Source organism: Daphnia pulicaria, chromosome 7 (genome assembly GCF_021234035.1).
Source record: "Daphnia pulicaria isolate SC F1-1A chromosome 7, SC_F0-13Bv2, whole genome shotgun sequence".
NCBI classification, from domain to species: domain Eukaryota; kingdom Metazoa; phylum Arthropoda; class Branchiopoda; order Diplostraca; family Daphniidae; genus Daphnia; species Daphnia pulicaria.
This window is the reverse complement of record NC_060919.1, coordinates 15,847,396-15,874,227: the sequence shown is the minus strand read 5'-3', so window position 1 is coordinate 15,874,227 and position 26,832 is coordinate 15,847,396. Positions and strand designations below refer to the sequence as shown.

The following is a 26,832-nucleotide window of genomic DNA, read 5'->3' as shown; positions in this document are numbered from 1 at the left end:
GTTTGACTTGCACTACACTTTCGAAATCATGGACTACAAAGTTGCACGGTTTAAACAATATTCGTGAGCAGGCAGTTTTTATCATTCCAGTTCAAACTGTGTGTCACTCCACTGATAACAGTCGCTTGTATGCGTCAGCCTATAATCAGGTATTCGGCACTTTTGTTATATTTTTCGTTAGGTTTTTTTTTTAATGTGAGTGGAATCAACAAGATAACAAGAACTATTCTGAGCGAAACGTCTAGTCTGCTGCATTTGTCTTTAATACGGTCGTGTCGTTAACTCTATAGTCTCCGCCGCTCCGTAACACCCACAACCAACATTTCAAAGACGTAAGTTGATTGACTTTTAGGCAATTTAAAAAATAATGTAGGCTAGGTCTATAAAAATGTGAATTAAAATTTTATATAGTTTATTTCAACTTGTTCATCATTTAATAAAATCTAGTGAAAAAATAATTATATAAGTGATCTTGTTTTAGCTTTTTCCCCGATGGCTGAACCCAGAATTCGAATGTCGTCTCTGGGTCGCGATGCGCGCGTTGGAGATTTCTATAACTATTTCACCGATTCAATATTTTCAAGTAAGACCTCCACATTTCTTAAATTGTATACTTATATAGATGGATGTTAATACTTATGTAGAAACTATTAAAATAACAACCAAAATCCAAAAATCCATTGGAATTGTAAAAAGCTAAACATATATTTAATAGAGATTCAGTGGGCTGATCTGTGTTATCTCATCACATCATTTGCATTATGTATGTCAAAGTCAATTGTGATCTAAAATAATCATCTGTTTATTTAAAACAGGTGGAATTGAAGTTCCGGAAGAATACAAGTCAATTTCAAAAACGGCAAGCGAAACTACAATTTCTTTCTTTTACCAAAAGCCAGACAAACTCAAACGTTACATGTTAAATATTAATTCCCACCTGTACCACAGCATTGAAAAGGGTTGTCTGGATTTGAAAAACCTTTGGTTCGCCAATTACCTAAATGCAAATTTAACTGAAGGTGAAGGCCGTGTAGCCCAAGTCACTGTCTTTATTCGACTAAGTCGACGAATCGAAACTCTCGATCCGCAATTCATTTCGTCAAGAATGTACGAATATCAGTTAAGAAGCGGCGGGCGAGCGACACATTTGATGGAGAAAGTTGTTTACGGAGCTGAGATTATCTGCTCAATCAAAAAATTAGTCGATTGGGAAAAGGAAACAAAAGAGAGTGTTGAACGAAATATCTATTTGACAGCCAAGGATTACTTCGATCATGCCTTTGGTCTGGATCCAGCTACAACACAGTTACCCCCTGAATTGAATGAAGCCACTTGTAAAGTTCTCAACAGTTTAGAAGCTGGTAAAAATTCGAAAAGCTCATTCCAAGAATTCATTCAATATCTGAGAGACGTGATTTATTATTATCACGACGAACGACCGGAGAAGTGGAAACCCATCGAGATCGTTCTGCGTGACATTCCGGCTCAAATTGATGCTCGACTCTGGTTAGAGAGGAGAAATGAAATTGCATTCCTGAAAGAGCAGTACGAAATCACGTGGAAATGGATTGTGAAGGAGAGTCGCATCTTATCGAACCATTTGTCTCTTCATCGTTTTCCGTCACTGGAGAAAGTGATCTGCCAGTTCCAGGACCTACTCCAACCTTTTTGGAATAAAGAGATTGTGAAATTCCAAGAAAACACTCAGACTCCTGAGCAAGTCTTGGAAAAAGTCAAACCCATCTCTGACTTTCTGACTCAAATGATCGACTGGCTAGCCCAACGACGAAAAGAAATTGAGGTGTTTGACTTGTTACTAAACGGAACCCAATTAGCAGCGCTAGATTTGGAAGATATAAAAATTCGAATGAGGAATGCCGTCGAAAAATCCGCCATAGTTTTCGTCTTGAAAGTCGAATACAACCAAAATATTTTGGTAGATAAAATATTGGAACTAACTGGGGGCAAGGAATTAGCTTTCGAGCTCCCAACTTTGATGATCACAAGATTAGAGAAGGAAAGTCTTGCGGAAGTTAGAAGAAAACTATACGATTTTGCAAATGAAGCTGATCTGAATAGAGGGGATCCAAACCGGAACACTTGGTACCAGATAGCACTGGTGCCAATCTCTTCGTCGTGGAACGACGGAGCCATACAAGTTATTGATTTTTCTGACGGAGTATCCGACCAATCTTTGGTGCCGTTGGATAATCCAGTCAATTCACCTGAAAAGGTCCAACAAAATCAACCCCAAAGTCCCTCTCTTTATCCAAATCTACATCAAATAACACCAGATGATGTTTCCTCATCAACAAAACAGCCACAGTTGACAAATGAATTTGGTACTGTTGTTCAGAAGGATGAAAAAAGTAAAGAGGAAGAAGATGAAAGCATGGATATTGACTCATCCATGCTTTCGTCCGATTTAGATGCTGCTATGGAAGACGCTGAGAGCAATAATGGACCTGCTTCGTCCGATAACAGCATGACTCAGTTCATGGGGGAAACTGAAACAAACCCATCGACGCAAGAGAAAGATTCATACGGAATAACGGAGAACCGTCATCAAACACAAAGCACTGAGAGCAGCTATGCTGGTAACGCGGTAACAAGACGAGATTCACTTGTAACTAGTTTGAATAAAATTGAGATAAAAGATAGCCAAGATAGGTCCATAGCTACCTCAATACAAAAGAGTTCAATTGCTGCAGGAAACCAAAATGACGACCCTGGTAAATCGTCTGGCGATCACCAGCGAGAAAAGAAAACAAGGCCAAACTCGTCTTGTCGAGAAGAAGAAACAAGAAAACATCACGAAACGGACTCCAAGGCCAGTGAATCCCCCAGCAAAAACAAGAGACAACAAGAGAAGGAACGTGAATTCGACAATGATCAAAATTATCGATTGCCGGTGCACGAAGAGCCTCGGTCAAACCGAAACATCGGCGAGTTGTTTTCCACCAGCAGGCAGTACAGTCAATTAATCAAAAAAGGTCAACCTAATGTTTACTTGTTGAACGCCGAGGAAACATCCGTTGGTGAGGATTTTCGTTGTTTCGACATCGGACAGCCAGAAGGTTCTCTGTCGTCATACGTTATGCGAAAACACAAAGTAATCATCTTAATGGGCGCCACTGGGTGCGGCAAGAGCACGCTCATCAACGGAATGGTCAATTACATCCTCGGCGTCAAATGGGACGATCCTTTCCGTTTCAAATGTGTCCGGGATGACGAAACGACCGCCAAGAACCAGGCGATCAGTCAAACGAGTTCCGTGACAGCTTACACCATCCACCACCAGGAAGGGATGACCGTCCCTTATTCGATCACGATCATCGACACGCCCGGATACGGAGACACGAGAGGAGTTCAAAGGGACAAGGAAATCACGCGCAAAATTCATCAATTTCTGACTCAACCGGAAACTCGTGTCGACGAGATTCACGCCGCCTGTTTTGTGGCCGCTTCAGGAAACAGCCGATTAACGCCTACCCAGAGCTATATTATAGATTCTGTGCTGTCCATCTTCGGTAAAGACGTCAAGGAGAACATTCGCTTGCTTGTGACATTCGCAGACAATGCCCACCCTCCAGTGGTTGAAGCCTGCTTGGCTGCCAACTTTCCCGTGACATCTGTGTCGGCTGGAATCACGTTCAGCAAATTTAACAGTTCCGTCCTCTACGCCAACAACGATCAAAAAGGAGAAGACGATTTCTGTTTCGACGAACTATTCTGGGATATGGGAAAAGAGAATTTCCACAATTTTTTTACGATGCTGGAAGGAATGAACGGCAAGGACTTGAAATCAACTCGCAACGTCATTCAGAGTCGCGGACTGCTGGAACAGTCGTTGAAAAACATCGAACAAGAGCTGGAAGTCTGTTTTGCCAAAATCGAAAATATTGAAATATTTCAGAGTAAAATGAGGGAATACGGGCACAAAATGGACGCCAACAAGAATTTTACCTTTGAAAAGACGGAAATGCGCCTCACTAAGTTCACATGCGGAAAAGGATTCTTTGCTTACAACTGCCGGCGTTGCAGGGACACTTGCGAAAGGCCAGTAAAACAAAAAAAGACGGAAAGATTGGCAACTATAAAAAGAAAATGCGACAAAGAGTTCTGCACTTGCCCGGCTTCAGAACACGAATACCAGCAATTCGAATGGCGTTTGACTCCAGTAAAGATTACAACGACTCTGAAGGACATGAAAGCCGAATACGAATCGAATTACGATAGGAAAGTCTCTGTTGAGCAACTTCTCGCTGACAACTTGGACGAATTGAATGTGGCGAAAGCCAAAGTGTTCAGTTTGCTGGAACAGGTGGGCATCAATGCCCGTTCACTGGAATCGACAGCTCTTCGCTCAAATGCGCTCACTCCATCCGACTACCTTAGTATGATGAGAAGCCGTGTCGCCGAGGAACAAGCGCCCGGTTACCTGACACGATTAGAAACATTAACGGAACTGCAAAATTGTTTGGCAGCCGATGCATCAGCCTCTGCGTCATATAAGACGGCACGTAGTTTCCCTAACCAGCAGACACAGCACCGATCATCGAACACTGGTGGAGCATCTTACAGAGGAAATTACGGATCGAAAACATTCCAATATTCTCAACAAGGCACCGTTGACGGCTATCGGATGACTACTACAAATACCGCTGGTGCTTCCATAAATTATTCCTCTGGATATAATACGAGAGCTGCTAGTGGCCCTATCCTCAACCAGCATAATAATCAATCGGATATGACAAGACGAGAGACTTCGGATAGTAAAGAGGACTACTCTTCCGATGATAACAAAGAAAAAAAAGGTATGTTTGCTAGGGCAAAGGATTTTATTTTTAACAAATGACTTTTATTCTTCAAACCGCCATTATTATTGTGTTTTTTTTTCACTCTCACATTTGGGATTTCGTTGGGTTAAAATATGAAATTCAAGAAGTACTTGTAGAATAAAAAATACAAAACTCTTTTAAAAGAAGCTTCGGTTTATGGATCAACAAACTAGATTAAAAGATGTAAAACAAACTTCCTATTTGCTAATTGCTTATTGACGATTTCAATGCCAAGACATATTTGAGATTCCTAAACAAACTTACTGTAATTGTCCAAGCTGGTTCAACAATACACATGGGACGTTGGGACCTAACAAATTCGTATAGGGCTTTTTCACATCGCGAAAATCCGACTTCCAGAAATCTGGCAACGCATGATATGTCTAGTTTTTTTCGTTTACATGGCAAAGGCCATAAGAAATCTAAGTGGCTTCAATAAAAAATATCTAGTGTTTTTAATTCGGAATATTTCTTCAAAAGAATTACACAGTGCTCTAGGTAAGATATCGGTCGTTAATTTGATGTATAATTTACTAGGATTAAAAAATTGTTTTGGGCTAAAAATTTAAATGTAAAACTTTGTTTTGGTTTTTTTGAGGGAAGAACGGGGAGAAGAGGGAGAATGGGACGAATGGGGGAGAAGAGGAAACGTGGGTCCCCTTTTTTTTCGTACGCCCTCCTCCCTCCCATTCTCCCTCTTCTCCCCGTTCTTCCCTCAAAAAAACCAAAACAAAGTTTTACATTTAAATTTTTAGCCCAAAACAATTTTTTAATCCTAGTAAATTATACATCAAATTAACGACCGATATCTTACCTAGAGCACTGTGTAATTCTTTTGAAGAAATATTCCGAATTAAAAACACTAGATTTTTTTTATTGAAGCCACTCAGATTTCTTATGGCCTTTGACATGTAAACGAAAAAAAACTAGACATATCATGCGTTGCCATCTTTTCTGGAAGTCGGATTTTCGCGATGTGAAAAAGCCCTATTAGAGCAACGTTACAAAGAAAAAAAAATAATAATAATTTCAAAAAAACAAACACATCGTGTCATTATTATTTATTTACATTATTCTATCTGTGACGGTTGTCAATAGTAGGCTCAATACCGTTTAAAGTGCTGGTGGCGTTGACCGATAACGCCGATCCGCCCGTCGTCAAGGCCTCTGATGGCTGCCAACTTTCCCTTTACACCCGCGTCGGCTTGAGTCACACAAAGTAATTTTCTCTGCTCTTTCCTTTGTGTTTCCAACAAAAACACGAAGAAGACGATTTCGGCTTTGACGAATTATTCTGGTATATGGGCCAAGAAAATTTCAAAATTTTTTTCACCAAGTTAGAGAATATGAATGGTTGGAATCTGATGTATCAACCCGAAAGGTCATCCATTCAGCGTCATCCATTGTCCCCAAAAGACAAACGCAAACGTTCGCAACACCCGGATGACATCGAGGAGAAATGAACAAGCAGAACAATTCCACAAATCCGCATAAGAATTGTTGGAAAGAAAGCGTTGGAGATAAACAAGACAAAGTATACAAACAAGAAGATCAGAAAAGCGCTACCAAAACTCAGAATAAAATTTTAAATTATGTTTTCAACTTTCTTACTGGATCAAATTCAAAATAATCCCCTATAAGACATCAAAGCAAAAGACATTTGGAAATCTATAACGGATAAATGCTTTTTATCGAACAGAACAATATTTTTTTTTTTAATAATAATTCAACTGAATTTTTTTATTTTTCTTTAATTACATACTTTAATTACATTTCTTAACAAAATCTATAACAAAAGTATCCTCTGGACTATACTTTATATGTATATACTCTAATTACTTTATGCAACTCTTATCGGATTTAATAAGGGTGTAATTAGGGGTCGTCGACGGGAAACAGATCGACAACTCCTTAATGAAGGTGATTGGCCAAAAATAGAGAAGTTTGAGTCGACGATTGACTGTGGAGTGGGCAGCATATCTCTAGGGAGAGAAAAATGGATGAAGAAACAGGTATACGGCTTATCATTTTAATCCCTGATTGAAGGTGATCAATCACAAACATGTATTTGTCCGGCATGTTTTCGTCCGATTCAAACAGCACGGGAGAAACCAGGGGCAATAATATACCAGTTACTTCATCGAATATCATGACAGAGTTAACTGCAATATCTGAAACAAACCCATGACGCAAAAGATTCAAACAGGAAATCGAACATTCAGCACCCATCGTTACTTGCAGCTTATATTGTATGAAGTCTTACAAAGACAAGAGATTTTCTCATATTCTTTTTTTAAAAGCCGTCATCAATCTGAGTAGAAATAAATGGACGAATAAAAACAGCGGCAGGCTTAGAGGTGCTAAACTCAGTCCTTGGCGCTCTATCTTTCTTAATTCAAAAAATATACATCCTTTTCATTCTCGATTTATTTTTGTCGTTCACGAGAATTCGATTTTAAGCTGTGATTTCATGAACGAAAAGTAAGTACTTGTTTGTCTTGCATTGCAGTTTCGAAATCGTGGACTAAAAAACAAAATGGACAAACAACTCGTGCTGAGCAGTCAGCATTTATCATTCGAGTCCAAAGTGTGTCGCTCAACTGATTACGTAGTCTAACCAGCATGAGCAACTTTTTTATCTCTAAAACTGTCTGATCTTTTCGTTAGGTTTTTTTTTAAGGCGAGGGTGAATTGAAATGTAACCAGAACTGTTTCGCATGAAATAAGTACTGCTGTGTCTATCCTTCTAGACCATTTTTGTTCGATTCGATAGCGTTATAGCGTTATAACTTTAGTTAGTGCCGCACTGCCGCTCCAGAAACACGATTGAACCAAATATTCGAAAAGGTAAGTTGAATTTCTTAAATACAAGTTTCTTATAAGAGGCCTTCAAAGTGTAAATCACCTATGCTCAAAAAATCGTGAATAAAAATTTATTTTTATTTCTGATGAAAGGTGATGATCCATCACGACCAAGTATTTATCCAGAATTTTTTCGTTCGATTAAAATAGCACGGGAGAAATCAGGACTATACCATACTAAAGCAGTTTCTTCTTCCAATATCATGGCAGAGTTCATTGAAAAAACTGCTGAAACAAACCCATCGACGCAAAAGATTCAAACAGTAAAACGAACATCCAACAATTCAGTATTCGTAGATGCTCGCGTACAGAACAGATTGACTGATGCTAGACAGAGAAAAGGATTTGTCGTTCGTGTAAGAACACCTGGCGACGGCGAATGCGATAAGAGAAAAACACAATCAGAATCGTTTGCTCGAGAAGACGAAATGAGAACAAATAATAAAATGTACACCGAGGCCAATGAAACCAGATTAAATGGAAACGATGGAATCGCTAAGGTATTTTCGACCAGCAGGCACTACAGTCAATTAATCAAAAAAGGTAAACCTAATGTTTACTTGCTTAACGCCGAGAAAACGTCAGTAGGTGGGGATTTCCGTTGTTTCGACATCGGTCACGCAGAAGGTACACCGTTGTCGTTTGGTATGCGAAATCACAAAGTAATCATTTTGATGGGCGCCACTGGATGCGGCAAGAGCACGCTCATCAATGGAATGGTCAACTACATCCTCGGCGTCAAATGGAACGATCCTTTCCGCTTCAAATGTGTCCGTGAAACGACCGCCAGGAATCAAGCGCACAGTCAAACGAGTAGAGTAACGGCCTACACTCTTCGCCACCATGACGGGATGGCCGTTCCTTATTCGATCACGATCATCGACACGCCCGGCTATGGGCACATCACCGAAAACAAAAAAGACAAAAAAACTACAAGGAAAATTCACGAGTTTCTGACTCAACAGGAGACTCGTGTCGACGAAATTCACGCGGTATGTTTTGTGGCCGCTTCGGGTGACAATAGATTAACGACTACCCAGTGCTACATTGATTCCGTGCTGTCCATATTCGGTAAAGACGTCAAGGAGAACATTCGCCTGTTGGTGACATTCGCAGACAATGCTCATCCTCCCGTGGTTGAGGCCTGCCTGGCTGCCAACTTTCCCGTGACATTCGCGTCGGCCGGAATCACGTTCAGCAAATTTAACTGTTCCGTCCTTTACGCAAACAACGATCAACAAGGAGAAGACGGCCCTTGTTTCGACGAATTATTCTGGGATATGGGACAAGAGAATTTCCACAAATTTTTCACAATGCTGGACGGAATGAACGGCAAGGACTTGAAATCAACTCGCAACGTCATTCAGAGTCGCGGACTGTTGGAACAATCGTTGAAAAACATCGAACAAGAGTTGGAAGTCTGTTTTGCCAAAATCGAAACTATGGAAATTCTTCAAAGGAAAATGAGGGAATACGGAGTAAAAATGGAATCTGAAACAAATTTCACATTTGAGAAGACTGAAATACGCCCAACTAAGTTTCTTTGTGGAAAGGGATTCTTTGCCTACAATGTCGTCGTTGCAGTGACACTTGCGAAAAGCCAGTAAAACAAAATTATTCAGAAATACCGCAAGAAAAAAATTGCGAGTTCTGCACTTGCCCGGCTTCAGAACACGACTACCAGACGTTCGAATGGCGTCTGACTCCAGTTAAGATTACCACGACTCTGAAGGATATGAAAGCCGAATACGAATCGAATTACGATAGGAAAGTCTTCGTTGAGCAACTTCTCGCTGATTCCTCGCATGAATTGAATATGCTGGCGAAAGCCAAAGTGTTCAGTTTGCTTGAACAGGTTGGCATCAGCGCCCGATCACTGGAATCGACAGCTCTTCGCTCAAATGCGCACACTCCGTCCGAGTACCTTAGTCTGATGATGAGCCGTGTCGCCAAAGAACAAGCGCCCGGTTACCTGACACGATTAGAAACATTAACGGAACTGCAGAATTCTTTGGCCTCCAATGCATCAGTCTCAGCGTCACATATGACGACACGTAGTATTCCTAATCAGACTCACCGATTATCTAAAACCGATGGAGCAACTCACAAAGTAAACTACGGATTCACAACATCTCGACATTCTCACCACGGTAATAATGCTAACGACTATCGGATGGTTAATACAAATACCACTTGTGCTTCCATTTATTCCTCTGGATATCATACGAGAACTTCTACTGGCCCTAGCCTTAACCAATATAATAATCAGTCAGTTATGACAAGACAAGGGACTGCCAAATGCGATTCTTTGCAAACGCTCAAAACGCACGGATCACATCGAGGAAATAAGTTAAACAAGTGGAATTCCACAATTCCACGAGATAATTGTTGGAAAGAAAATGTTACAGATAAGCAAGCCAAAGTTTATAAACATGAGGTTCCAAAAGGTGCCACCAAAGCAGCGAATAAATTTTCAGCATTATATGATGTACAGCTTCAACAGTTTATAGAACAATCGCTCAAAGTCTCTGGAAAAGAGCTGGCAACCACGCAACAGGAAATTTCAGGCAAAATAGAAATTAAATCGAATGCGGCTGCCATCACTGGAAGTGCGGATGCAGGGAAAGATTTGAATGTTCATAAAATTGAGCAAGTGAAGGTAAACGATGTCGCAGAAGGGAGACCGCCACGCACAGCATCCACAGCAGCCGATTTTATCCAAAATATTTTTGTTACTGGAGGGAAGCAAAGAAAACAACGCAGTGACAGAAACGATCGAGAAACACATGTCGGACAGACTAATCTGAAGCTCGATCGGTACGAATCCAGTTCGCAGTCGATTCCTGAACGTCATGCCAAAAATGGGTCCGATTCTTCCCGAGAAGAAAGAGACGAGACTACTAATAAAGATGGAGAAAGGCGTTGCAAAGCCAGCACAGACAAAGACGACACAAAACAAGAAAGGAATAATGACTATGGAAGAAGTGGGATGCAGCGCAAAGAGTCTCCGTCAAACCCAACTATCGGTGAAGTGTTTTCGAGTCACGGACTGTTGGAAAAGCCGGGTCGACTGTCCGAACAGGTGGGCATCAATGCCGGTTCACTGGAATCGACAGCTCTTCGCTCAAATGCACTCACTCCTTCCGACTACCCTAGTATGATGAGAAGTCGTGTTGCCGAGGAACAAGCGCCCAGTTACCTGACACGATTAGAAACATTAACGGAATTGCAAAATTGTTTGGCCGCCGATACATCAGCCTCTGCGTCACATAAGACGGCACGTAGTATTCCCAATCAGACACAGCACCGATCATCGAACACTGGTGGAGCATCTCACAGAGGAAATTGGGGATCAAAAGCATCTCAACATTCTCAACACGGCACCGTTGACGACTATCGGATGACTAGTACAAATACCGCAGCTGTTGCTTCCAATTATTCCTCTGGATATAATACGAGAGCTGCTAGTGGCTCTGGCCTCAACCAGTCTAATAATCAATCGGCTATGACAAGACGAGGAACTTCGGATAGTAAAGAGGGCTATTCTTCCGATGATAACAAAGACAAAAAAGGTTTCGTTGCAGCTGTCAAGGGTTTTCTTTTTAACAAGTAACTTTTATTCTTCAAATCGCCATTTTTATTGTTGTGTGTTTTTTTTTTGCACTCTCACATTTGGGATTTCGTTGGGTTAAAATTTGAAATTCAAGAAGAATTGGTTAAATACAAAGCTCATTTAAAAGAAGCTTCGGCTTATGGATCAACAAACTAGAATAAAAGATGTAAAACAAACTTCCGTTTAGCTTGTCTTATTGACTGCGATTGACTGGACAATTCAAAATGACCAAATCCAAGACATATTAGAGATTCCAAAACAAACTTATTGTTATTGTCAAAGCAGGTTTAACAATACACTTGAGGCATAAATTCATATTAGAGCAACGTCTCCGTAAAGAAAAGTAAAAACAGTAAAAAAAAACACACAAATTCTGGGCTTATTGATTCAGACTATCAACGAGGAGATGCCAGAGTGTGGTGGCAGGTCCCTCTTGGTAAAAAAATTTTCTTGTTGCACTTTGTTTGAAAGTGTTTAAAATTCAAATATTTTCGAATGTGATGGTTTACCCACAGGAAAAGTTGTGAGATACAAAAACAAGCCTGATTTGCAGTCGTTCAACAAATGAGATTTTTAGTGAACCCTTATTACTTAAGACACAAAACCAAAACGGAGAAAGAAAACAGTTGCAAGTCAACCGCCTACCTCAGGAATAAACATACTCCGTGAATACGTAACGATTTCTCTCAAAAAGAAGAATAGATCAAGACAATAAAAGAGATCAATTTTGTCCTACCTTTATGATTGGAAATACAGCCAGGCATCTAAAGTTGCTCCATCCATCCGCTGAAGAGTGAAATGACACCAGACGGGATAGGGTAAAAGGGTGTCCTCGTGAATACACCCACATTCACATGGGCGTACACAAGGACATTTAAAGAAAGGGGGAAAAGAGAGATACGAAACTCGATTGACAATCCATTGGATCGCATTCCAATGCCATAGGATGTTTTTTATCTAAATAAAAATAGAAAAAGGGTTACGAAAAAATATATTGACAGAATCAACAATAAAGTCAGGAAAATTGAAAACAATATACTGGGTAAATGAAAATTGTTAATAAATGGGAGAATGAAAGGTTTACATGTAATACATTGAAATGCATTGAAATATCTAGTAGGTCAATTAAAGTATAAGGAAATCATTACCCAGGCGATGATCCTGAGATTGTTACTGGTGACAGGTTAACACCTGCACAAGAAAAACTTGCATATTGTGAGGTTATGATGGCTGGCCGCTGGCTCTGGCATCACATCTGCAAAAAAGAAAAAGGTTACACAGTAAAAACAAACTATTATGCTTCGACAGGGCAATCACATGATAAATGCTAGTCAGGAACTTTAACATTTCACACATTTGGAACAGGTTTAACTCTTCTATTGCTCCCACAATGATTATATTTGTATTCTTAGTTTTATTTACCCGCTAAACAGCATGGAGTATGACGGTTATCAATAAAAAATAATGTCTAACTTTTTCGAAATTTTAAAACTATTAAACCAAAGCAGACGACACATGTCCAATTTTCTTCTAGCTTGCTTACGATGATATCATGATTTGATATCGATAGAAATTAGAAATGATATAAAATCAAACTTCCCCTCAAAATCCAAACCACTTAAAAACGATATGGGAATATTAACCGAATAAGTTGAGGGAATAAGTTTTTAAATTGAATTCTAAATTTTAATACATACTGTTATTATTTATGTTTGCCCGGAAGCGAGTTGGATCCGAAGACTGGTGGGCGGAATGGGCAACTCACTACAAATTTTTTTCTTTTTTTTAGAATGTTTGCATAATCGTAGTCACTAAGAAGAAATAACAGGGAGTTACGTGCCAGACGTCACCGTGGATAGACGTAAAACAATCGGTGCGCCAAACCAGTCACATCTGTATCTCACCTCCTCCCCCACCCCCATTCTACACCTCGCCCACGCGACTATGACCGACGAACAAAATCCAATCTCTTTATCCGAGCCCATCGACCACACCATGGATGGAATCGAAGAAGGCAATGCCAAACGAAGACTAAACTACCCTCACGCGCCTCGCCCCCAACACGCCCGGCTGATTGACACTCTTAATTCTCCCCCTGAAAATGGAGCCCCTGTGATTGTGAACCTTGTTAGTGAACCCCAATCATTCGACAAGCTAAGTCTACTGGAGAAAAAACACTTCATCAACGGACTAATCGACACTATTGGCACCGTAAAAGATGGCACTAAGTGGACAAAGCATGGACAACTCTACATCTACCCCACGTCAAACCGGCAAAAGAAAAATCTACTAGAGCTACATGCGGTAAAAGAATTCCAAATCACCTGTTCACTAAGTAAATCAGAGACTGAACTAAAAGGTATAATCTACAATGTGCCCATTAACAATTCCGACAACGACCTACTAGAACTATTGTCTAACCAAGGAGTCATAAAAGTTAAACGATTCCACTCAGGCCCAGAAGGAGGAAAATCACCACTGACGACAGTAGCTTTATTCTTTAACTCTAAAATCCTCCCTAGTGAAGTTATCGTAGCCCACGAAATCTTCAGAGTTAAAAAATTCATCCCACGCCCCTCTCAATGCCGCAAATGTTGGTCACTCCAGCACCAAGAAGATACTTGCCAAATCGCTGCAATATGTAGATACTGCGCCCAACAACACCCCCCATCCCCCTCTTGCCCGAATCCACTACTATGCCCAACATGCCATAAGACAGGTCACGCCGCGGGCTCAAATGCTTGCCCCCTCTTTGCCAATAAACAGAAAGTAATAAGATTCGCTTATGAGAACAATATCCCGATTAGTGAAGCAGGAAAACTCCTAGATAGAAGAGACCACCAAGCGAAACCAATCCACCTACCCTCCATTGAACAAGAGAATCCTGAAATCCTGGCGCTGCGCCGCGAAGTCAAACAACTGAAACAGCAGATGGACAACCTCTTATTATCCCCACCCATCACGGAACTGACAACCAGAGTAGCTAACCTGGAATCAGAATTGGCAACAGTGAAGGAACAAATTGAACCCCTCGTCGCCCTACCCACAATAGTAGACCAAAATAATAAGGAAATGCGTAAGGGATTCACCGACACCCAAGAACAACTAGCGAAACTTCATTCCCTCCTCGAGAGAGTAATAAGCCCAAACCTCCGACCCCAAGCAAAACCAAACCCCGTTACTAGCACCAACCAAAACACACCAAAAAAATGACCAAACCACTAAAAGTTATCCAATGGAACGCAAGAAGCCTCTACAAATCTAAGTTACAGGAGTTTAAATACAATCTTAAGTTAACCAACCCCCATATCGTCCTCCTCAGCGAAACCCATTGGAGAGATAACTACACAGCCAAATTCTCAGCATACAAATCCTTTACACTTAACCGTCCAACACTAGGTGGCGGAGTAGCCATACTAGTTAAGAAGAATATCCCGACGGCCCCCCTACCACTCCCACCATCAAGGAACATCGAAGCAATAGGAATAACAATTAGGACTAGGAATAACCAACCCATCGATATCCTATCCATTTACTGCCCAAACGGCAATGCATGCACAGCAGAAGAGATTGAGTCAATCTTCAACACCCCACGCAACGAGACGATCATAGGCGGTGACATGAACGCACACTCGGAACTATGGGAAGAAGGAAGACCTGAAAATAGAAATGGAAAAACAATTAGTGAATACTTAATAAGTGAACCCAACCGCATTCTTATTACACCGAAAAACCTAGGAACCCGACCCAGCAACAACAGCCCCGTAAACTCAACAATCGACCTCACTATAGCATCACCCGAACTAGCCCCATCGATGACTATCCACACCGGCCCCTACTGGAGTAGTGACCACCTACCCGTCATTATCAATGTCAACCTCGACATATCCCCCCCGAGCATACCAAACCCTAACTGGAAATTTACAGATGAAAAATGGGACGAATGGAATGAAATCGTGTCAAAATCACTCACGAATAACAACCTCAGGGATGCAAGCTCCCCGGAAGAAGCCTACAACACCTTCTACACCTCCATTATAAATGCCAGCCAAGAACTCTTCACGCCCAACAAAAATCCGCTCCCAAAAGAAAGCCCCAAATCGTGGTGGACCCCCCAATGCAAAAAAGCAACAAGCGCCGCAAGAAGAGCGTACAACAAGTGGCGATCAACTTTACTACAAACAGACAAAATTGAACTAAACAGACTAGAAGCCATCAAAAGGAAAACAATAATGAAAGCAAAGAACGATTCATGGACGAAGTACATCGACTCCTTAGACCACCCTGGGAACACCTCCGTATTTTGGAATTTTGCTAAGTCGATGATCAACGGGAAAAAAACTCAATACGTATGGCCTAATCTAATCGATGCATCAAATCACCATCTAACAACCCCCATGGAGAAAGCAAATGCCCTGCTGGACCAATTCTGCCCCAACACAGCACAGATAGTAGATGACAGAGACATCCTCTACCAACAAATAATTCAAGACGCAATCGTTAATGAAGACCCGCATCCACTCAATACTAGGTTCAATATTATCGAACTAAAAAATTGCACAAGAGGACTTCCAAATAAAGCCATGGGCGTCGATAGGATCCACAACAAAATGCTCTCACACCTATCTGAAGAAAATCTAAACGCCCTACTATTTACGTTAAACTACACCTTTCAATCAGGATACATACCGAATGCATGGAAGAACGCGACAGTAACCCCAATCCTAAAGCCTGGGAAAGCACCAGAAAACGCCGACTCGTACCGTCCGATTTCCCTGACCTCCTGCCTGGCAAAACTTATGGAAAAAATGTTCAACAATAGAATAAAATGGTACTTAGACAAACACTCATTCCTACCCAAACACCAGACTGGATTCCGACGGGGATGCACCACTTCAGACAACCTCATCCAATTAGAAGCAGCCATTAAAAGTGGATTCAACCAAAACCACACCACAACAGCTATCTTCCTCGACCTCGCCAAAGCGTATGACGACACCTGGATCACGGGCCTGCTCTACAAAATCGCCAAACTGAAAATCAGAGGCACAACGTTAAAATGGCTCAACAACTTCCTCACGGATAGATCAATAAACGTTAAAGTAGAAAATGCCATATCAAACACCCGTACTCTACACAAAGGAGTCCCCCAAGGAAGTGTCCTCAGCCCCCTTCTCTTTAACATCATGATGTCCGACATTCCACAGCCTGGACCACGAGACAAACTTTCCCTTTTTGCTGATGACATTGCTATCTACACAACAACACCTTCAAAACCGGAAGCCCAACCCATTCTCCAATGGTATCTAATCAAAATTGAACATTGGGCAACTACCTGGAAATTTAAATTCTCTGTCCCAAAATGCGCCATCATTACTTTCTCAAGAAAAAGATCAAATGAAACAGACCCAGTTATCTACCTCAACGGAACCCGGATTACCCCTGTCAACCAATACAAATATCTAGGTATAATCCTAGATTCCAAACTAAACTGGGAGGCCCACACCAACCATATCCTACACAGCATCAATAGGAAAGCCAACCTACTAAAACTCCTGACGTCCGGCAAATCTACACTCAATACAGGATTATTAATCAGAATTTATAAAGCCCTTATACGCAGCAAAATCGACTATGGCTCTATCGTCCTGTCATCCATGAATAAATCCAAGCTCCTGAAACTAGAACAAACCCAAAACACTATACTACGCAACATCCTTGGATGTCTTAAATCCACCCCCACTGCCCTTATTTACATCGAATCCGGACTCACACCAATAAAACACAGGTGGGACCTGCTCAGCTCCAGATACCTCATGAAACTGAACGAGAGACCCGGGAACCCGGCCTACACAACACTACACAACCTTACACTAAACTCAACTGGCTGGAAACTACGAAGCACACCGGCAGTGATCCCACACCTAAAAATGATCCAAACAAACACAGAAGAAGCCTTCAACACCGCCCCCAGTGAAATACCGTGGATAGAACCCCTCCCACCCTGGCAGCTATTTGAAATAAAAACTCAACTGCTCCCAACATCAAAAAAAGTGGCAAGAAACAACCCACAACTTACTCAAGAATTATTCAGGAGATTCACTGAAAATGCAGCAGACTCAGCCCTCTCCGTATTCACAGATGGATCGTGTCACCAACTCGAAAAAGTTTCATCCTGCGCTTTTTTCATCCCTAAATTACAAGAAAGAAAAGCATGGGTATTAGAAAACTACACTACTAGCTTCAACGCTGAACTAGCAGCAATCCAACAATCACTCAAATTTGTGTACCCACTCGACTGGCAAGATATTATAATCATAACTGACTCCAAGTCAGCAATTCAAGCCGTCACACACTTTAAATGGGAAGCCAGCTCACTAATTCCTGAAATCATTGAATTAATAAAAAACTTAAAATCAGCAGGAACGCAAGTCACCTTTCTCTGGATCCCAAGCCACTCAGGAATATATGGTAACGAAATTGCCGACGAACTAGCAAATAAGACCAGAACTGATCCAGATGGCTTGACGATGGCCTACACCTCCAACATTGAAGAAAACCTCTCAAAACTCAAAGACAGACACAAACAAGAAACATTTATCAAAATAAAGGCACTATCAACGAACCTGGCGGTGACAAACCGAACAGATATGAAAATATTACCTTGGCTCACCCACAAGAAAAGATATATCCAAGTAGCCCTTCTAAGGCTTAGATGTGGTCACAACAAACTCAACTACTTCACCAACAAATGGAACTCTGAAATCTCACCGTACTGTTCAAGTGGCTGCCAAGAAATTGAAAACAACAATCACATCCTCATCGAGTGTCCACACCACGCGAGCGCGAGAAACCCACTGATAGACTTCCTTGTATCACAGAAGCTCCACCTGGACGTTCCAACAATAACAGGACTCAACTACTCCATCCCTAAACACACACAAAAACAAATAGCAAAACACCTTATCACATACCTCACAAAAACTAAACTGATTAATCGACTGTAAACCAGTAATCCCCCCCCCCTCTCCTCCTTTAAATAATTAAATCCATGCCCCCAAACAACCACAAAAGAAAAACGGTGTGTAAGGGTTTCCTCCGGAATCCCGTAATCTGCAACCAGTGGCGCATACACGCCATGGCCAGAGACACCTAAGGTCTCAAATCAAATCAAGAAGAAATAACACAATAGACAAGTTCGGGATGCTGAGTTGCAAAACCGCTAAATTAGGATCGTGCGCCAACGGGTCCTTTTAACGTTGTGGGGATAGTAGAAAGCGGGTTTTTTATTATTTAAGCATAGAATTACTTATCTAATCTTAGAAATGTTCAGGATTATCGTTGTTTAGAACATTCTGCTTTTTATAGAGTAATTTGAAATGTATAATTCAGCTTAGTTTACCCATTAAAATTAAAGAAAGTCCAAGCCTGGGATGCTGTTTAGTCTTTTCTTGTGTGTTTGAGCTTGTCACTTGTCAGCAGATCTGTCAAAAAACACAAGAAAAGACTAAACAGCATCCCAGGCTTGGACTTTCTTTAATTTTAATGGGTAAACTAAGCTGAATTATACATTTCAAATTACTCTATAAAAAGCAGAATGTTCTAAACAACGATAATCCTGAACATTTCTAAGATTAGATAAGTAATTCTATGCTTAAATAATAAAAAACCCGCTTTCTACTATCCCCACAACGTTAAAAGGACCCGTTGGCGCACGATCCTAATTTAGCGGTTGTGCAACTCAGCATCCCGAACTTGTCTATGATTGGAACTCTGAACTATGACGATAACATGGTTCTTATTTGAACTTTTTTCAATTCTTTTACTCGTTCTAGTACACCTCGTTGGCTTTTCTTACGATGGAAACACTTAATACTATAATCTATAAATAACAAACAATAAAAATAAGACAATTAAAATGACGAAATAATGTACGATGAACAATGTCATATGTCAACATATGTTTCAAAATGTTGTGCTTCATTATGTAGTTGTTTAGAACTGTTGGTAGTTGTTTAAAACTATTTGTAGCTGTCTATTCTAAATTCTTATCACGTAGCCATTGCAGTGGATCAACAGCATATCTACAGCGATACAAAGACGAAGTTACAGTTTTACCTGGGCTGGTTTGGTTTTACACTTTTCCTGCTGCATTATACGGTTACGTCTTTTTTTCAACCATCAACAGAGCAAAATCAGTGAGAAAATTCTTGACATGTACAACCTATTTACAACTGCTAAGTGTAAAAGTTAAAAAACTAGAATTACCAAATTAAATGTAATAAAAAAGTGTTGAAATAATCCATCAATGTTTTTATGTAATTTTTATATTGTTCCTATTGTCGACGGTTTGGCAATCAATAAATTTCACATCCGGTTCGAAACAGCCAATCAGAGGGCCCCTCGAAATATCAAGGTCGTAGGAATGAAACCGTAGGACAAAGAAAATTTATTCGGCCTCTAGACGCACGTGAGGAAGGTTGTCTTAGGTCGTCGTTGATAATTGTATTGTTTTTGTTATCAATTTAATTTGCGGTTTAGGTTTTGATCGTTTATTCTACCATGTCGTTAGCCATTGCTTCTCCTAAACTAGTCCGTATTCTTGATCCAACTCTAATCCCATCGATGTTTGGGTGGATGAATTTTCATTTTGTTTGGGTAAATATTTGTGTGAACAAGAGGCGCAAAATGAAAGTGACCAGCAAGTAAATGAAATTTATCCTTCTGAATATTATTCCTCAGGTTTGTTCAGACATTCATTTCTTTATTCTGTAATAATAAGTGTTCAAACAGTGATTTTTAAGCACAATTTCTATCTTGAGATTTAACCTTATTCTTCATTGCTTGTGTATTACACATAAGTTACAATTAATGAAAACAGAAAGGAAAGTTTTTAAGTTGAAAAGCCCTTTAAATTTGTTAATCAGTTAATACGGTTTGAGTGATTTATTGTCGGCATGCTGTCTAATGTTCTGTTCACTTTTGTTTTACAGCAGATTATATTCCAGATGCCAATGAGGAAAACCTTGAATATCAGTGTGTTCCTGATTGTATCCAACATGGACCACTTCAAAATTGCCTACTTGAATTAGAAGAAGACACCCTTGCCATGAGCCTCGTGAACTACAATCCAAATACCGTGTATGCTTTGCAGTCTCCTCACACGGCTTTGTTTCAGCAAGATACTGCAATGTGTGTGCATGCAAACTTGTCACCGTCAAACAGCTACTGCATGAATAGCTTGCTATTTCATCCCCAGACAACACACCTTTACGAACCCCAACATTGGACAGTACCACAAATCCCCGAAACAAGCTATGAAATCTACCCTGAAAGTTTGACCTTCAACCAACCTGCTGAAAGCTATGATCCTCATCCATATTTTCCTGATACACCATTTCTTCCAGTTGGCATTCAAGAAGATGATTTTCAAGGTTTCCCTCTGGATGCCGAAACTGACTCTATGCCTGAAGATTTCATGATGTACACTGCAGAAAATGGCTCATTTTTTATTGAAAATAAGCTTTCGGAAATCTCTGTATTTGCTGACAACAACTTGACGAATTGGGGATTCTCGCATCCTATGGGACATGTGCTAAAGAACAAACGAGGATTGTTCGGATGTTTCACTCTTCACTCTGGAAAGGCTTGGTAAATTGGTATTAAGTATAACTTACTGTTTCTTAATAATTATAAGTCATTTTTCTTTTCAAGTTATGTCAAATTTACGCCCTACTCAATCAAATTCTCGAGCAATCAACGTGGAGTCGCATATGTGATTGACGAAGCTGGCGTCCGTACTTGTTGGGAATCCTTCAAGTCATTCGAGCAACTGATTTCAGAGAGAGATCACAAGTGGGAAAAGTTTGATCGACATCAAGTAATCATGCAGAGACCTTGCGGCTGTGGGGCTTCGTCGTGCTTCCATCACATGTCATCCAAAGAACTGTGGAATTCTAAGTCTGAAGAAAACATCTGGTAAATTTTCGAATATATAATTGTATAAGTTAGATGGCTCTTTATCGATGACATGTCTTTTTCTAATTATTATGCAGCATCGAGCGAAACGGCCTGAGATTCTATTCTGAAACAAGCGAGTTAAAGAGTCTGAATATCGATTTGGAAACATATCAGCTGAGTTCAACCCTCAAACACGTCGGCGAGCAAGATGGTCATATCTACGTCAAAAGCTGCCAGTATCGATTCAACCAGATCGTCCATTTCAACGGTAAATCACTTCAAGTGAAGTTTCATACTCAGACGGCTCGTTTAGATAGTAATGGAAAATTGTCGTTGAGCGAACATTAAGTCGAGGGAAGGAGGGGGTTGACGTTTGCATTACTCGAGGTAGACTGATAGCAAAATTCTCTTGTTAAAACTCTTTTTTGGATCGATTTTCTGAAGTATTACTGTATAAATAACTATTTATTCCCCCGTCGTACCTAAGCGTTCCTTATTTCTCTTGGTGATTCATTGAGAATGCATTTTCAGCAATATTTTGCCTGGCAGTATTATGAATCCCCATTCGAAAGTGTGATATATTGAAGATTTTTGGTTAGATGATCTAGTTAAACTGTTTGACCTTGCACGTATTCAGCGTTGCTCAAAATTAATTCTCTGTGATAACATGTTATTGACTTTCAATATACAAACGACAATTCAAAAATAATCTGCTTTTTTTTTTTTGAAGTCTCGTTTGTGTTATTACTGCCATATCGCCAAGCATATTTTATAGATTGTGAACGTGCAGCATTCCAATTTGTACTATTTATGAATCTCCAATTCTTTTACGCATACACTGTTCGATTCTAGAAAAATTAGGGCGCACGACAAACATAATGAATTTTCTCCGCACTATGATTTGAAAAATTCGCAAATTAGGCTTGCGATACAATGTTACAATCAGGATGATGGGTCAGATGAGAGTGTGATGGTTCCCTACTCTCTTCTATTTCAACGTACCGAACACTTTTCGAGTTTTTCTTAAGGGCTTCTATGTGCTCTATATTTGATCCTCGATACTTTCGAAATAAGGAACTTTAAGGAATTTTATTATTCATACATCAGTAGTTACTTATTTCTGCAAGAATCACTTCATCTTGTTTTGGGCAAAACGACAAGGGAGTGGCATGCAAGCGCCGGTTTCTACTAAACACATAGCCTCCGTTCACTTTCTTGAGACCGCGTTTCAACATAACTTCACAAGCTTTCCTGTTAAGGGATCCAAGTGAACCATTGATGCTCTTTTCTATTGCTGTCTCGTACGTAATAGGTTTTTCAAGGCCTTGCATGATTGCATTTTCGTATTTAAAAAGCTTACCGTACCGACGATTTTTCTTTAACTTAAATTCATTGTTTCCGCCCTAGTATTTGTAACTCTCACAATATCAACATTGACAAGTTGAACTTACCTTCTCAGGAAAGACGCCGGCGTATAACATAGCCAATTACATCATTATCATTATGTAGTATGATTCAAAGTACGGCATTTTTTGGCTCATCGCTCTCCTTAGGCCTCAGTTTCCGTTTTCTCGTAATGTAATGTCCCATCTTTTCAGAAATTTTCTTTTTTTTTAGCTTGACAACGATTTTGATCAAGCACTTTCACAAGCTTTCGTCATCGTCCACAAAATAGTGGTGGAACTGCTGATTAACTCACCGGAACTGGCGATAGCATTAAAGTCTGCGCAACACACCATCATTCTTAGATATTTAGAGGCTTGCACTTTATCTTAGAGAAATTACCGTAAGTTTCCTTTTGTCCAATCTCTCTTTACGTATTGGTTTGCTCGGGTCGTGGGAGGAGATCTCACGTAATCAAATGATCTATCGTGTCGTCATTATCCAACCACTTTAACTAGCGATAGAGAGAGGAATAGGCATGGTGCCGATAAAACGGCAGTACAAACGTAGTATTTATAAATAGCAACCTTAATCTTGTTGGTTAACTGACAATGTTATACGCGAGTATAAGTGCTGTGCACTGCTGCAAGCGGCACGACGCCCAATTTGGAAAAACAACAAACACACACCATGCACACACTGTAAATAATTTAATATAAAAGCAGGAAAAGGTGATTACAGGAATGGATTGAAACGAAAAAGATGAATTAACCAGTAATAAAGAATTTCATATTGCATATGCAACAAGTAACATGTGGGCTGTGGCATAAACTAAACTCCATGCACGACGGAGCGTAAAAAAAAATTGTCAATGTCATTTTCACTTTTCCCACCTCCCCTAATAGTTTACTATTGCGTCATCTTCTGCACGAATAGTTTAGAATGTAAAGCCTAAATTTCTTATCGCTAGGTGGCACTTCGATTCATTATTTGATTTATTTTTGACACGAAGCAAAGTTGTCTGCTAATAATTGCGTTTGAAAAGTAAATAAAAAGCTTCGGCAATTTTTGTACAGTTTTTTATGATGAATTCCTCGAAAAAATTGATTACTGAAAAAGAAGGAGAGAAAGGATATTCTCGAAAATATATGTCAAAGTTACTGGTGATTGTACTTTTGTTTTGTAAAATAAATTGATAGCTGTGATAAAAATGTTTCTTACTGTATTTAGGCATCCAGATAAAAATAAAAATGCAGAATAAAAATTTGTGGAGATTCATAAAGCATATGAGGTACTTTTACAATTTTATTTTCAATAAGTTTACAGTTCTGAAGTATAGATGTATGGTTTGCAGTTGGTGTCAGATCCTGCCCGAAGAAACTTTTTGATCAACATGAACAACCCTAATACTGGGTTTGGAGATAGATGATCATTTTTCTCAGTACATGGTGGATTTAGATTTCAGTTTAAAATGTCTGAAATGACTGCATTTCATCAGCATAGAATTACAATGAGGTAATAAAGTACATTTGTTTTTAATATATTTTATAGGAGGTTCTAACAATATTGTTTGTGTAGGGGTTATGAAAATCTAATTTCCCCACAAAGTCAAAACCAACCTTATTTGATTTTTTTCTATTCTGAATGGTGTCTGATGTGTGTGTGTTCATGTGTTGCCCATGTGGCAACGATTGGTAGAAGATTTGAATCCAATTGGAATAAACTTAGCTACAGTTCACTTTGACCAAGAAACCGAGTTAGCTCATAAACTTGGAGGGAAAAGAGGAGAACTCCCACATATTGTCCTGGTGATGGAATCTAGAATCTCATGCTACAAGGATGATGAATTAATAGCACTGTCAGAGTTATAGGTATGATGAAAAATTTAAATCCTGAATGTGTCATGTGTTCAGATAATTGCTATATTCCGTAATCGACAGAATTTTTTAGGAACCTGTTTTCACGTAATCTGATAACCGCAATTAATGACCAGAATTCAGAACAGTTTTTAAGTGGCTGGAAAGATAACAAATTTCGTGTGCTGATATTTGGAAAATTGGAACTCGTCTTACTTGACTTTGGCTTTCAAGTATAGATCTCATGCCGTTTTTGGGTAGAGCTCACTTTATTACTGGAATTTTTGTATTTGGCACTTAATTAAATAAGAAACTTTGTTATCCTAACCACGTACATTTATTCGATTGCAGTTACGCGCAGTTATAAAGATAGAGGCCACACCGCCACACAAACTCTTTCCGAAAAGTTTGATATCCCTTCAAAATTAGATTATCTCTTACTGTTTCATGAAGACCGTGACAAACCAGCTGCCCGATTAAGTATGGCAGATTTACCTTGCTCAACATTAAAAGACGTGATCGAAACCAACAAATATCTTCAGTTGCCAAGACTTTCTTCTCAAGTAGGGTTTTTTTTACTTTTCGACTAAAAACGAAAAAAACAGAAACATTATCTGAGCTGTGCTACTAGAATATGCTCGATTCACTCTGCCCACCCGAGAGTTCAAATGTCCGCCGACACCTCTGTACCATTCTTGTGACAGATGATAGAGAAGAGGATGGAAAAGGGCGAGAACAACTTCGACAGTTTACTCGCCAGTTTGAATTCAGTCGTGATCGAATTGCCTCAGCTACGTTTTTAGGGAAAAACAAACGGAATTCCTTCGCGCACTACTAGAAGGTTTCAACAAATGGCTCCTTCGGTTTTTCTCAATAATTAAAAGTCGAATTTTTTTAACACAGATGGGAAATCTCCTGATACAACTACTCAAGGCTAGTTATTGTTTATGGCGTCAATATATTCGACGTCTAAGCTATATAGTTGGCTTTCGCAACCTTATTTTGTTTCCGGGGTAGACAATTGGAACTTTAGCATTGAATTCCTTCATCGTACTTTAACTGAAATCATGGGAACTGCACAACCGTTAGCACATCAAACAGTTGTGAAGGTATAAATGTGGTTCTTTAAAAAATTCACATCTACTTTAATTATCATCCCAATTTATATGCGATTTACATTTAAAGCATTTAGGAACTCGAGTTCCTTCATCAACGATCGTTGATGAACACGAAGGTATTTTTGGTCGAATCACTGCACGCTTTGTGACAGCGGCTGAAGTTCTCGGAGATCATATCACTCGTCAAGAACTTCTTGCTGTCGGCTCAGTTGTTGGAACAGGTTCAGAAAATAAAATTTAAATTTTTTAAATTTTTCCCTTCAGTTATACTAATTTTCAGTAATTTGACTCTTTCCAGTTCTCTTTATCGCGGCAGTGGGATACGTCATGACTTACCTTGTGTAATTTTTTACATTTATCGTTATATCAAGCATTGCTGAACAGTTTTATCATTTTAGTTAAGTTAAGGAACTCTGTTTCATTTTTCAGTTGAGTTTTAGGCGTTTAGAAGAAGAAACAATTCAAAAGAAAAACAAAGGGGTAACTCAATTAAACCCCTCGACAAACAACTAAAACGGAATTAAAACTCCATGAACTGCGTTCTGAAACATTCAACGGAATGGTTAGACTGCTGAAACCTGGCTGCCGCGCTATTGTTTTGTTGTTTAATGACCCAATCAATGGACATCTTAATTCCCAAATTTGAAATTTCACAAAGCAGTTTGCCCTCATCGTAAGTAAAATCTTCCGGAAAATTCTTCCACGATTATTATGATTATTTTATTTTGTCATTCTTTAGAAATAAAAGCTTATCGTTCGGTTGGATGAATATCGACCGTGGCCTACAGTACCGTGGTACAGCCGACTACTAAATTAAGCTTGTTATTAGAAAATAAACGAATATTTGCTGTAAAATATTCGAGTATCTGTGATAACGTCTGCTACTTCGATCACAGACCACAGTAGGCAATAGATTAAAATAGAGATGGCTAACCGAACCGAAAAAGAGGGAACCTGTGAGTAGTAGGCCTACTGCAGTGCTGCTTTCTTGTGTAGTACGCGGTGACCGGGTAACGATTGGAAACTGCGACTTTTGGCCCAAAACTAATAATTTAAAAAATTCTGAACGACTTAACATGCAATTTTCGACCAACATCTAAGAAATTTTAAAAATGTTGAACGACGAAGAAAGAAGAAAGCTAGTTATCTTGTTACTTCTTGTTAGTTGTTAGTGTTAGTCGCTAGTCGTTACATCTACA

General features: G+C 39.7%; 4 protein-coding genes, 2 long non-coding RNA genes and 1 pseudogene across 9 annotated transcripts; 5 read left to right on the top strand and 2 right to left on the bottom strand.

Moving 5' to 3' along the window:
- The first annotated feature begins 124 nt into the window (after window positions 1-124).
- On the top strand, window positions 125-5,153 carry LOC124351108. Its single transcript, XM_046801873.1, has 3 exons — window positions 125-332; window positions 482-583; window positions 816-5,153. The coding sequence occupies exons 2-3, from the start codon at window positions 493-495 to the stop codon at window positions 4,856-4,858; spliced, it is 4,134 nt and encodes a 1,377-aa protein (XP_046657829.1). The 5' UTR covers window positions 125-332; window positions 482-492; the 3' UTR covers window positions 4,859-5,153.
- A 2,410-nt stretch (window positions 5,154-7,563) lies between these two features.
- On the top strand, window positions 7,564-11,648 carry LOC124351109. The gene is made up of 2 exons (XM_046801874.1): window positions 7,564-7,688; window positions 7,854-11,648. The coding sequence occupies exon 2, from the start codon at window positions 9,439-9,441 to the stop codon at window positions 11,314-11,316; it is 1,878 nt and encodes a 625-aa protein (XP_046657830.1). The 5' UTR covers window positions 7,564-7,688; window positions 7,854-9,438; the 3' UTR covers window positions 11,317-11,648.
- LOC124348782 lies at window positions 7,907-9,310 on the top strand. Its single transcript, XM_046799056.1, has one exon. The coding sequence runs from the start codon at window positions 7,907-7,909 to the stop codon at window positions 9,308-9,310; it is 1,404 nt and encodes a 467-aa protein (XP_046655012.1).
- Window positions 11,649-11,721: 73 nt separating the features above from the next.
- On the bottom strand, window positions 11,722-12,773 carry LOC124351118. 3 transcript variants are annotated; one of them, XR_006921383.1, is made up of 3 exons: window positions 12,739-12,773; window positions 12,465-12,571; window positions 11,722-12,273 (listed from the first exon to the last, which is right to left on the bottom strand). It is a non-coding gene; the product is annotated as an uncharacterized LOC124351118 (long non-coding RNA). The 3 variants fall into 3 exon arrangements; XR_006921382.1 differs by having other exon boundaries at window positions 12,465-12,559; window positions 12,739-12,764; XR_006921381.1 differs by lacking the exon at window positions 12,739-12,773 and adding an exon at window positions 12,634-12,698.
- Window positions 12,774-13,244: 471 nt separating this feature from the next.
- On the bottom strand, window positions 13,245-17,853 carry LOC124351116. The gene is made up of 5 exons (XR_006921380.1): window positions 17,611-17,853; window positions 17,396-17,508; window positions 16,174-16,349; window positions 16,006-16,112; window positions 13,245-14,973 (listed from the first exon to the last, which is right to left on the bottom strand). It is a non-coding gene; the product is annotated as an uncharacterized LOC124351116 (long non-coding RNA).
- Window positions 17,854-19,756: 1,903 nt separating this feature from the next.
- LOC124351112 lies at window positions 19,757-21,977 on the top strand. 2 transcript variants are annotated; one of them, XM_046801878.1, is made up of 4 exons: window positions 19,757-20,058; window positions 20,313-20,967; window positions 21,031-21,294; window positions 21,372-21,977. In XM_046801878.1, the coding sequence occupies exons 2-4, from the start codon at window positions 20,426-20,428 to the stop codon at window positions 21,622-21,624; spliced, it is 1,059 nt and encodes a 352-aa protein (XP_046657834.1). In that variant the 5' UTR covers window positions 19,757-20,058; window positions 20,313-20,425; the 3' UTR covers window positions 21,625-21,977. The 2 variants fall into 2 exon arrangements, with proteins under 2 accessions (XP_046657834.1, XP_046657833.1); XM_046801877.1 differs by having other exon boundaries at window positions 20,310-20,967.
- Window positions 21,978-23,678: 1,701 nt separating this feature from the next.
- On the top strand, window positions 23,679-25,915 carry LOC124351114 (annotated as a pseudogene).
- The last annotated feature ends 917 nt before the right edge of the window (window positions 25,916-26,832 follow it).

Excerpts from the sequence above, each read along its gene's own strand:
- LOC124351108 (XM_046801873.1), top strand. The coding sequence starts at position 493 with ATGGCTGAACCCAGAATTCGAATGTCGTCTCTGGGTCGCGATGCGCGC. Across the intron at positions 584-815 it reads CACCGATTCAATATTTTCAA|GTGGAATTGAAGTTCCGGAA; the intron begins GTAAGACCTCCA and ends TATTTAAAACAG.
- LOC124351109 (XM_046801874.1), top strand. The coding sequence starts at position 9,439 with ATGAAAGCCGAATACGAATCGAATTACGATAGGAAAGTCTTCGTTGAG.
- LOC124348782 (XM_046799056.1), top strand. The coding sequence starts at position 7,907 with ATGGCAGAGTTCATTGAAAAAACTGCTGAAACAAACCCATCGACGCAA.
- LOC124351112 (XM_046801878.1), top strand. The coding sequence starts at position 20,426 with ATGAGCCTCGTGAACTACAATCCAAATACCGTGTATGCTTTGCAGTCT. Across the intron at positions 20,968-21,030 it reads CTTCACTCTGGAAAGGCTTG|TTATGTCAAATTTACGCCCT; the intron begins GTAAATTGGTAT and ends TTTCTTTTCAAG. Across the intron at positions 21,295-21,371 it reads AAGTCTGAAGAAAACATCTG|CATCGAGCGAAACGGCCTGA; the intron begins GTAAATTTTCGA and ends ATTATTATGCAG.